General features: G+C 46.7%; 1 protein-coding gene across 2 annotated transcripts in view; it reads right to left on the bottom strand.

Annotated features, from left to right (window-relative positions):
* Nucleotides 1-1,420: 1,420 nt before the first annotated feature.
* Nucleotides 1,421-12,537, bottom strand: part of PTPN14 (protein tyrosine phosphatase non-receptor type 14) — a 178,311-nt gene continuing 167,194 nt past the window's right edge. For both annotated transcript variants that reach the window (XM_042924812.1, XM_042924813.1), the window contains one exon: nt 1,421-8,728. In XM_042924812.1, the coding sequence (XP_042780746.1) occupies nt 8,600-8,728 (129 nt within the window). In that variant the 3' untranslated portion in view covers nt 1,421-8,599. The remainder of the gene's footprint in view (nt 8,729-12,537) is intronic.

The raw sequence follows: 12,537 nt of genomic DNA, 5'->3' as shown, positions 1-12,537 counted from the left end.
TTGTTCCTCTTTTCTCCCCATCTGCTCGCCATCCCCTTTTCACCCCAGAGTGGCGCACCGTAGTCTCATTTTTGCGGTGTGACATAAGCCGGGACCTCAGCGGGTCCAGGCTCCTTGTGTAGTGACAGGGTAGTAAATGAGTAACACAGAAGCGCGTATGTTGTCCCGTTACTTATCAAAGGTCTGTAAAGCATCCACCCTCTTCCCCAGGGGTTCTCACTGTGTGTGTCGATGGCAGCTGAGGGGCTGAAATAAGGGCAAGGCAGCCTTCTTTAAACCTAGACAGGAGCTGCTGATGACACTGAAGGACAAACCAAGGATGGGGGTGTCCCAGAGCAGCCTAGGGCCTGCGGTTTCCAAGTCGGCGGCTTGGGGTCTGAGGAAGTGACAGCTGCGGGCTGGGTCTTGGCGCTTGGTAAGGGTTATTGTGGCATTTGTGAGAAAGATCCCTTTCTAATGTAGTCTTCACTCCATCTGCCTAGTGATCACCCTTGTCAGGTTTTTTTTTTTTTTTTATTTTATAATAAGGACAACTTTGGAAATTTCAAACAATCGGGTTATACAGGAATGAAAAGTGGGTAGAAGTAAATGGGCTTTAACAGAGTGAAAATGCAGATTTTCCTAGACAGTTTTGCCTAGGAAAATAATCCTACAAGTAAAGGATGTAGATGCTTTCAACTGATGTAAACGTACACAGCACAGAAGACAGAAGATTCAACTGTTTTCTCTGGAAAAAAAAAAAAAGGGTTTATTGTATATGTAAGTCAATAGATATCTTTTACAAAAAAAGGTTAGAATAAAGATCTCACATTTGTAAAGGCACATACGAAACATTTTACAGCAATCACAAGGGCTGTGAGAACATCAACAATACACAACTAGGACCATTCTCTAAAGACTTTATAAAAACAGATAGGAAACAGTGCAAAAAATACTGTCAAAAGTCAGTTTTATACACCTCATAATTGTGCACAAAACCGGCAAGCATCAGCTTATTTACTGATATAAAAAAAAGCAATATAGAAGAACATGCATAGTCTTACTTAAGGCTTTTAATATTATTAAATTGAGAGGGAGTCTCTTCCAAATGAGAGTTGACACGAATATTAAGAAATCACCCCCTGATGTAGGGAATGTCCGAGAAACTTCTCCCTCTCTCCCTTGCAACCACTGTAGTCAAGAGTCTGGACTTGAATGTTGCCAGGCAGCAAGTGGCTTCCAAGGGGAGAAGATACGCGTTCTCGGGATCCCCAGGCCCAACCTGGAATGCGTGTCTCACAGCAAAACACAGCTGGTTACCTTTCCAGGTCAGCTCACAACAGCCAGCCGCATCTGGCGGACACATCCCCACCTTTCAGCTCGGGTAGAAGTCCGAAGGCTTCCGTGGGCTGACCCAAGAGCTTGGGGGTCTGAGCCGGGGACTTGTCTGTAGGTTGTTTCAAAATGAAACCTACTGAATGCCAATTGTTTTGAATGGCACCACCATTCACAATGTTTTATAAAACACAGACAAGGAAAGAAAGCATCAAAATACTGAATTAAGGAACCCAACAGTAAGTCCAGTGAAACAAACTTAATTGGCCTGTTAGTTGATGTAACGCGAGTTACATAAGGTTATACGTTTAAATAGTCATCTGCATATGTAAACCGTTTTGGTGTTTTTCCATGTCAGCATCCTCATGCAAAGTCGGCTGACCACTGAAGGAACAAAGGACATACACCGGAAATCATCTCTGATGAAGAGTAACCTCACTTTTAAAAGGATATGGTGGATAGACTTTTGAGATTTCAAACGGCAAGAAAGTTGAGTCAAAGGAAATGGCAGTTAACATTTTTACAGTGTTCACGTGGGAAAACAAACAAACAGACAAAAAACAGAGGCGCTGAATTACAGCTTTTGGCTCCCTGCTGAAGGCATTTATTAGCTAACACTGTCGCTGAGGGAGGTGCAAGGCCCCTGAGAAACACACACATGGCCAGGCATCCCCGAGCCAGGAGGCTCTGACAGCCTCCCTGACTCAAAGCAGGATTCCTGAGATTTGAGCAAAAGCAGGTCTCCCCTTCAAGGCACAAAAAGACCCCAACCCAATCTTTTCAGCTTTCTCCCGGACACCTTTTTGTCAGGGGAGAAGGCATCTGGGTTTCCCTGAAGGAGGGGGTTGGGGAGATACGATCCGGGAAGGGACTGAGTGGATGAAGAGTGGACCCTGCCCCTCCCCAGGTAACTGAGAACTGATCACAACACGACCTGTCCAGGGGGTCCTGGCCAGCCCAGCCCTTGTCCCTATTTCACCAGATTCGGCCGGTCTGTGTGTAGAGGCCATGATGAAGGGACCCTGGGTCGGGAGGGGGAAGCCTGACACGTATTCATCTGACCACACACGTCGCCCTGCCAAACGCGGCCACTGGGAATGCGTGGAAGTCCACCTCGAAAGAAATCGGCAGTACCTACTCTATGACCATTGATCACTGCTTCAAACGGGACCGATCATCGAAGCCATCTTCTCTTTCACTTCTTCTAGTACTGAGTGACCATGTCTACCACCAAGGGGGGGAAAGAGGTGGGGGAGGGCAGCTTCTTGGTTGCTGACAATTTTCTAGCTGTTTTCTCTCTGGTTCTTTCCATTTGCCAGATCTTATTCTTTCAAACTCTATAAGCGTTTTGAAATTCAAATGAAGATCTCCTAATTACATAATTTAGAGAGGCTTAAGAGAGCGGTTCTCCACGACCGGACTGAACTATTTTTGTAGCGGTTGTACTCAAAGGGTAGAGTAGGGAAAGAAAAGTGACAGCGGATCCATCAAACAAACGAACAGTAAGGAGAAGTCAGCACAGCCCTAAGTGAGTGAGGTGCTCTTGGAATGAAGAGGGTGACATCACAAAACAGTCCTGCGCATGCCCCACGATGAGACAAAGAACCACTGCCATTGCTGTACGGACACCCTCCCTGTTTCTGTGCCCTGATTATAAACATGATGTGCTATAAACGGGAACCCCCTCTGATCGCAGGGGAGAGGAACTGACATGCCCGGAGCCCTGACTGCTAACTCAGCGGGGCTCAGTGGATGAGCAGAAGCCTCTGCTAAGGCTGCATGGGAAGGTGGGGCTGCCAGCACGTGAGAGAAGACGACACTTTAGAGTGGCACGCCCGGGCACACGTCAGAATCCATGACCTTCATCAAGCTCTACCACGGCACTGAGGGCAGTTTGAAACGACTAGCAAGGCGGAAACAGACCCCAACATCACAGCCCAGGCTTTCCTGGGGGTGCTCCCACGTCATTTCCATCCCTCCAGCCTTACAGGCAGGGAAGAAGAAAGCAGATGTTCCAGAGTTCAGAAAATTATTTGTGAACCAATAAATTTTTTTAACAGCAACCAGAGGGCTGATCTAAAACATCCTCCTCTTCCTCTTCCTATTTATAACTCCTCTGGCCAAGCTTATGGCATTTTTTAAAAAGAATGATCCTGATGTCCCAAAGCACAACAGAAGAAACTGTGACTTTCTATGCAGAGGCTCATCACAGCCAGGCTGCACGTCAGCTCTCGCCTTCCTGCCTTGTAACAAAATGTCCTTGAATTTATTTTCAAAATAGAAGGGCTGACCCAAGCTCTGAGCAGTCGGAACTGATACACATCCTCCCCCTCTTCCTGCACCAAACGACGATAAATGACCCGGTCTTAAGAAATCGATTGATGCCAGATACTCAATGCCAGGCTCATGGACATTTTAATAGAGAACACTTATTTTGACCTTGCAGAAAAAGATGCAGCTATGTTAAGCTAGGAGATAAGAAAGATAGTCAGGAGAATAAAAATGCTCATCTACCTGAGTTTATAACCCAAATGCACAATGTGAGCACAGGCAGGAGAAAGACTGGGTATTGGGCAAGGTGGCTATTGAGTTTTATAGGACCCTATGAATTATAGTGACTTTTGGGACGACACATTTGGATTAGCAGAATTTGATTGGATATACCCTCACTTCTCTCCCAGGAATGATGCTGTTACTTTCAAAAGATGCATCACTAAGGTCTTTTGCCCCCAGATGTCTCAGAAGTTGAGGCAAAGACAAGAACCTTTTTTTTTTTTTCTTGCACAGCATCTAAGGGAAGTGTCAAACATTTTAACATCTCAGAGATTTCCATTCCATAGGGCCAACTAAGATTATTTCCATCCTATAGGGCCAACTAATTTGTCATCCATAAAGCTGTAGGCCACTGGAAAATTTGTGCAGTGTCCATGGAAAACCCCAGTTTCTCCATCTGGAAGCAGTACTGGATGAGTCGTTACTTTGTTCATGAAAAGGAATCACTAAATAAGAGCATGATGAGTGTCTGATAAACTACACAGGAATACAATGAAACAGAGCAGCAGAAGAGTCTTTGGTAAAGTGTGAGGAAGCTGAATTCCCCATATAGTGCCACCTAAAGATCCCAACAGTGATCACTTGGTACTTCTGGAAATTTCCACCTCTAGGACCCCAACAGTTATTGCCAAAATGGAAGAGGAATGAGGAACAGATTAACACTAACCTGGGTCTGACCTGATCCCATCCCTTGTGTCTCAGCAACCTGGCACAAAGAATACCCCAACTCCCCCAACTTCAAAGTGATTGGCACATCTCCCCAAAAAGGAAGTCAACAGCTATACCTTCGCCCCACTGGAAGTAGAGGAGTGGGATTAGAAAGCACCCTCTGCTTTCTGGCTGAGGACACCTTCAGGGCCACACACCATGTTCCATAACCACTGGGCTGAGGTCTGCGAACACAGATCATACATCAAAAAAAGATGGCGGCTGAAACCCCACAGTGATATGCCCGACGGCCAGCCCTGTCTATGAGAATTCACTAACATCTAGGTGTACTAACATCTCTGCCTTCCCAGCCCCAGGACATGACCCATTCACTGAGTGAGGCAAAGCTCATTACAGCAAGGCAGCAGGTTCACAAAAAGAGCCAAGCTGCCCATTTTGCATGCTTTCAGGTTCATTAGCACTTATCTGAAGAAATGACATATGGTGTGTTGGGACCCATCCTGTATTGGGAGAAGAAAAATATTGTGCATATTAGGTTGATTTTATGTGACTTGTCTGTCATTGTAACAAAAAATGGCCTAGCTATTGTCAATTTCATATGGTCAACCTGTATTTAAGCTGGAAAGATGAGAAAACTAGGCAGCTGGATAAAAATGCTGATCTCCCAAAGCCCCTGGAGTTTATAACTGAACCTCAAGAGCTAACAGCAAGCAAAATAAAAGTTAAATGAGTACGGGGGGAGCCAGGGGTCAAGTCCCACCAGAACCCAACAGAGCCCACAAAACCCCTCTAACCAGGCTGAAGGATGATGAAGGGGCCAGAGATGGCCAGGTGAGTCTTAGGCAAACAGTGAGAGATTAGTAATGGAAAACAATTAGTTCTTTTTGTCAATCTAGGATCACAAAGATTGCAAAAGTTAAATTCTCTCAATGTAAGCTCCTTGGAAGCGTATTCCTCAAAATATTCCATGTGGAGATGTTTTCACCTTTCCTGATCTTACTGTTCCCCCTCTAACTGTGAAGAGAAGCACAGTCCTCTTTCCTCTGCTATGAAGACATCAACGTTTGGCATCCCTCTCCAATGCAGCCAAATCCTCCTTTACCTCCTGTCCAGGGAAACAGGTGTGTGTAAATGTAAATGCTACCAAAGGTGGTGTCTCTTTAGAGCCCACGGGAACCGATCAGCTCAGCAGGCTGTGGCTAAGTTTTGCCGGCAGGCTCAGCTCAGCTTAAGGATGAAAACATCAGACTCAGCCCCCACCATCCAGGGACCACGTTAAACAAGGGCAGACCCAACACAGGGCCCATGTGCCCAAATGAGTACGGATCAAAGAAACAAAACATTTCAACTGGAAGACTTCAAAACCAGAGGCCCCAAAGTGTTGAATGGCTTTGCTGTGAGATGGTATCTCCTTTTTCCACCCTCCATTTTTAATTTTCTCTCTTCAAATCCAAACAGAAAAAAATAGACCCCGACAGCTCCAGCTTCAGACTTGATACATCATCAGGAACTCATTCCAAAAGCTCTAACTAGATAACTAATTTAATACACTTTGCTTCAAGGTTTATTCCTTGGCTTGCTTCCCAGATATAAAGCATCTCTGGGCAATTATTGTGCAGATGCCACTAGAAGGACTTTCACTGCCTGCTGCTAATTTCACAGGAGCTGTGCTGGCATTCACTGGAGATGGGAAAAGGAATGCAAAATGTGCTACAGAACCCAAAACATTTGTTTTTAAAAGTGAAATATGTGGAGTAACTTTTAAGTGGTTTCCTTTGGGCTTCGATATAAACTTTGGCTAGGAAATTGGACAGCAAACCTCCTTCTGCCCTGCATTTTGTGCATTAGCAACTACTCCCGTGGCGGGTGGGTTGAAAGGCACCGCCCGTGTGATGAGCTCCAAGAGACACAGATCTATATGCTGCCCATGTGAGACTCAGTCTTAACAGAGCCCACGCTGGGGCCTAAGAGGCGAAAGAGAACTGCCGACGGTGTTTGTCAAATAAGCCAGGAACCGCAGACCAACTGTGAAAACACCCCTAACAGTAGACTAGCCCAAGGATGGGAAGTGTCTAAGGAAAGGCAACAGATAACGTCTTTGCCTGTTAACAGTGTATGTTCCGAGCATCTCCTGGTGAGGGTGACGAGCTCTGTTCCACTGAAAATATAGGTCATACTCATGGTTTTCTTTTCCAGAACATACACCGAAATTCCAGAATCTACAGAGCTCAACTGAAGTTACCCTCCTTCACTGTTTCTTCAGACTCTGGACAACAAGAGGGGGCCCTCTCTCACCAGGACTCTCAGTCTAAACGAGAGAACCACCACCACCACCACACCTGGCCAGATGTGAAACTGAGTTGATTCCCATTCCGAACGAGTTCATCGGGAATCTGCTTCCGCACCCCTCTATTGGGGTGTGATCACCGGACATCACACAGGCATGCTCTTTCTGGTTGATATGATGCCACTCTTTCTTCTCATTCTCAGCTCAGGAAAAACAAAGCAAAACAAAAAGTCAGCAGTGGAGGAAGGCACAATGGAACAGCCACGAATGTCAAATCTAAGAACAGAACCACCGTTTAAATGTTGCATTCAAGAACTAGACAGTAGAGAGGAAAACTTCCTAAAATTCCGCTAGAGGAGAAACGTGTGGAATACGATTTACTGTGTACTGACCTAAAAAATTCAGGACGGTGACTGACGTAGGCTCAGGAAGAGACAAACAGAAGGAAACTGCAAAGCAACTGGAGAGTGGGGTGTATGGAAAACGGGAGAGCAGTGAACAGGCTTTGTGCGAGACAAATCCCAGCATCTTTCATCAAGTAGCCAAATTTGGACCACGGGGTCCTGAGTGGGCTTAGTTCTGCTCTTGCAGGCCAAAGGCTGGGGTGATAGCAGCACAGAGAGGGGGGTCACACTCGGTGTGGTTCCTGGCCAGGGCCCTGCTACCTGGGTGCCAAACAGCTCCCATAAATCAGCTTTCCCAACTGTTCCCATGATAACGTTTCCAGTGACTTGGGGACTGATGGAAAGACAGAATGTACCTACCGCCTCGACCTGCAGTCCCCCGGCCAGCACACACATCCTATTTAAATAATATCAAGGGCTTGCCTGTCTCCTTTCTCTTCCCGCTCTGGTCCATCATCTCCTCTCAGTCCGGCAAGAGGCCTAGCTGCACAGATGGCCTGGCCCAGAGCCTCGAAGACCACCAGACTGGGGCCCACTGAGCAAACAGGGAGCAGTAGCAAATACTGAGGTCGTGGTCCCCGGCAGGGCAACACAGGCTCCAGAGTTCAAAGGAAGGAGTGTTGAGGAGACACAACAGAGAGCTCCTCGTTCACCTGGGTGAGGGCCATCTGGTGAAAGGCAGCATTTCCTCTAGCTGCTCCTGTCTTTGACTCAAACTTGGGGAAAAAAGAGACAGTGGAGGATGAGGGCAGAAAGGAAGAAGGAAGGCCACTGGCCATCAAGGTTCAGAAGCCCCAAAATATAAGGGAATAATGTAAGGGAATAGTGGTGTGTGTGTGTGTGTGTGTGTGTGTGTGTGTGTGTGTGTGTGTGTGTGTTTCCTTCAGGGAAGGACCTTGGCCCTTATCTTTATATTTTAGGACGAATTCATTTTCTTGCCATCTCTGATTTGAACGTGAGCAATCAGGCTGATGAATTTCAGGCTTGGTTTCTAATCTGGCCACAGCTTCACTAGAGATGTGTTCCCTTATGCCTCTGTCCCCAAAACAATCCACCGGGCAACCTTCCCTGCTGCCATATTTACAATGCAGATCAGTCGAAATGTGGTTCAAACGAGAAGGACTATATTATCGTGAAAACATGATGCATTACGATGATTCACAAAAGTTATCCAAAAGGGAAAAAAAAATAAATTATCTCATATAAAATAATATAGGTTGTTGGGGAACAGTCTTGGCTCCCGCCTTTGGGGAGCCCGTGACCTGCCTGCTCTGGCCACCCGCGCCCAGCTCGGGGGGGCAGATGTTGTCTGGAGGTGCGTCCCCATCTGCAAGATGGAGCTGGGTCCCTCTTCCAGTAGCTGGGTCGGGGGCTAAATGAGTCTGGAGTTTTGGAGGAACTGGATGAGGACTTGGTAGACAAACTTGTACTGGGCGATGGTCTGGATCATGAACATCCTCTGCTCCCTGAGGAGCCTCAGCATTATGGGCACGTCCACCTTCTGCAAGAAAAGAGAAAAAGCACAAGGTCCCGGGTGAGGAGTGGCCCTTGGGTCCATCCCCATTCCCCCATCCAGGAAGCATTTGCTCACTGCCCATTTGTTGGTACAAGAGAAAGCAAAGGCTTGGCCCCTCTAGGTTCTTCCAATCAAAGACCGTACACCAGCAGGAGATGCTGGTTGCCACGTGCCAGAGAAAACCCGGAGGCCAGAGTTATACCCGACTGGGGTTCTCCCCTCCACCAGAACTCAGGGGGGTAGGGTTTCAGACATCTCTGGGCGTCCATTTCTTCCTTTGTAAAATAAGAATACTGATGCTTTCTTCCAATGACAGTGTGGCCTTGCCCACGTCAGCAACGTTTCCTCAGCAATGACATGGGATGATAAATAGTACCCACCTCATGGGATCAAATGACAAAGTGCACGTAAAGCATTTATTTTTTGTTTAAGTTTACTTATTTTCAGAGAGAGAGCAAGCAGGAGCAGGGGAGGGGCCGAGAGAGAGGAAAAGAGAGAGAATCCCAAGCAGGCTCCGCACTGTCAGCACGGAGTTCGAGTGGGGCTCAAACTCACGAACCATAAGATCATGACCTGAGCCGAAACCAAGGTCCGGACGCTTAACTGACTGAGCCATCCAGGAGCCCCTGCACTGGCACATTCTGTGCTCTTCATGAAGACTACTTGTTATTATTAAATTAATGAAATGAGAATAATCACACTCTCCTGCTACCTCGCAGAATCGTGGTCATTATCAAGTGAGAGAATTTATGTGTAAACTTTCAGGTATCAAAGCACAATCTCTGAACACCAGTCATGTTGATTGGTTGGTTGATTTGAGTTTTTATTCAGGTGGTCCTTCTGTTTTTAGCTCTACCTTCACACCCATTTTCAGAAATACTATCAATTCTTAAATGTTGAGGGTCTTCTCCTGGATAACTGGGTTGCTTCTCGGCTTTTCTTTTCGAAGTTTCTACTTACTTTGTTTTTAATGTTTATTTATTTATTTTGGGAGAGCCAGAGAGTGTGTAAGCAGGGGAGGGGCAGAGAGAGAGGGAGAGAGAGAGAGAATCCCAAGCAGGCTCCGCACTGTCAGCACAGAGCCCGACGTGGGGCTCGAACTCACAAACTGTGAGATCGGAGCCTGAGCTGAGAGTCCGACACTTTAACCGACTGAGCCACCCAGGCGCCCCTTTAAGTTTTTATTTAAAGTCCAGTAAGTTAACAAACAGTGTAATAGCAGCTTCAGGTGTATAATGTAGTGACTCAACACTTTCATACAACCCGGTGCTCATCGTTGACAGTCCTACTTAGAGTGAAAGTTCTTCACCGAAAATACCTTGAATGTTAAATGAGACTGCCTATGTATAAATTCTTTGAGGACACAGAAGCGGCTTCAACAGAAGGGAATTAAGGTGGTGGGTCATCGGTGTTCGAGCAGACTAGAGCCTCTTCCGGGGCCTGCTCAGTCAAGCCACTCCCTTCCCTCTGGACCAGCCAGGGCAGAAGCATCATGGAGTCAGCAACGTCCTCATGGCCTCAGCACACGGCCCCCACTCTGGGAGCTTGCCACCAGGCAACGAGCACCCCCGAGAAGTTATCAAGGACTGAGCAACCATCGGAGGTGAAACAGTAAAAACTCAGCCGTATGTCTTTCCTTACTTTACTTTTACAGGGCAGTTCCACAATTTCTAAACGTTGTGTAGCTACAACACTTGCCATCCTTATTGGGTGCTCTTCTCCAAAAACAGTTAAATAAAGTGCACCATGGATTTAAAAGGGACAAAGTCAAGCCCCCAGTAATAAGGAAAAAGAAAAGGGCATGTGAATCCTCAAACTCCTAGTCAAAATATACAGCCCGCACCTTGAGCTTCTGATGATTAACTGGTGGCTCTTTGCCTCCACGATACTCTAGTGTCACTGATACCATGACATACAACCTAGGGCCGCCTGATAATGACCTTCTATAATAACATAATGCTTGATGAGCATTACTGAGCTGGGTGCTGAGGATACGAACATAGAAGATACGAGGACAGACTCCCCATCAAGGTTTTGACAGAGAGATGGAATCACACAGAAGAGCAGAGGCTCAGGTCAGGCTTCATCTGCTGAACCCCCAGCCTTCACACTTCCTGGCTGGGGGGCGTGGACACGTTCCTTCGTCTACTACTTCAGACTCTCTTGGTCCCACAAGGGCATGAGCGGGACCTCTCTCGTAGGGTTACTGTGAAAGCTACTTCAGTAGTTGTAAGGCGCCTCAAGTGGCGCAGCCACATGATTAAATACAGGTTACTGTTGCTGTAATATTGTCACTGTCGCCACTGTCATCACCACCCCCTCTGCCTCCACCATCATGATCATTCCCAACTCACTAGCCTGTAAGACACAGCCCTAAAGACACTCTATCATCTGATAAGGGGCCGTTAGGAGACAAGACAAAGAAAGCTCCTCTGGAAATCGATCAAAGAGTCCTGGTTGCCTTGAAGATTCACCCCCCACAGTCTCTGCTGTCCCTTGTCCCTAACCCCAATCACGCAGCGGGTTGATGACTTGCTCAGTCTTGCCTAGAAGTCATTTCCTCGGCTCTGCTCGAAAGGATAACTTATTCAGAAAAGAAGCAAGATAAAACACCTCGTTATGTGGCTAGTGAGAACCTAACCTTTTATAATTAGCTACTCTAGGATAGAGAGCTAAACCCAGGGGGCGGGCAAGAGAGGCTACTGCAAGCCATAAAACTAGTGCTCTCTGAAAAAAAAATACAGGCATTAAAATGTCAAGGTAACATTTAGTGACCAAAAGCAATGGGTCATGAAGACGCTTCTCAGAGAAGCCTGGAGAATACCCTCCCACCCTTACCTCACAGCTGCCTGAACTTACTGTGAGCATCTTTATCCCAGGGAAAAGAAAAGGCATTTCACTGACCAAATCAAAACTATGGATTACAGACTAACACATACAGTACGCTAAGTCCAGAAGCCATGGAAAGAAGGCAGGAGGGTTTAGATAGGAGAAAAACAGAATACACAATTTCAGATTTATTTGTCAAAATCTTTGTTTAAAACAACAACAACAAAAGCTATGCATGTTCCCACTCTTCTCCCGAAATGAGGGTTTGAATCTTATGACCAGGGCTGAGCCTGAAGCAGAACAGAGAACTTTTTTCTCCCTAATCATCTACCAATGGCAATGATGGGAAATGGGCCAGATAAGGCTGGCTATATTTGTGCTAGGGGAAGGGAAGTGAAAAATATGAGTCATCTTGCTATCTTTGAATATCAATGGGAACAGAAGTCCTTTTTGGACTGACCGTGTTCCAGCAAAGAATGTTCTGGCGTGTAACTGGGCATTGAGGAAATCCACTATGTTTGGACACACTGTAGAGAGTTTAATCACCCTGAGCACTCACCAAGTCTATGCGAGGCCCTAATGGCCCAATCCCTCACTCTGCACCACACTGGCTCGGACATGTGCTCTTTGTGTTCTTCTGGGCCAATAACATCTGGTGACCAATGAGCCTTCTTGTCATCACATTACTGAGGCTCAGCTTTTGATGGGTCTCCAAGGAGCTCAGAACAGAACAATCTTTCATGTCAGACAAGATGGACAGAATAGCTTCTCAGGTTGAAAAGGAGCAGGGGGGAGCAGAGGAAGAGTTCACAGGGAATGGAGAACAGAAGGAGACCTCGGGGAAGGCAGTCAGGTAGCTAAGTGGGGGAGGGGATGACGATGAGGCCCTTCCTCCCCCTCTGGAGCCCACCAGTGCCTCCAGCGCAGCTTGGATATGCTCAGGCCATATGTACCCTGATTCCACT

The sequence above is a fragment of the Panthera leo genome, chromosome F3 (genome assembly GCF_018350215.1).
Source record: "Panthera leo isolate Ple1 chromosome F3, P.leo_Ple1_pat1.1, whole genome shotgun sequence".
NCBI lineage: Eukaryota > Metazoa > Chordata > Mammalia > Carnivora > Felidae > Panthera > Panthera leo.
This window is presented reverse-complemented; position numbering and strand designations above follow the sequence as displayed.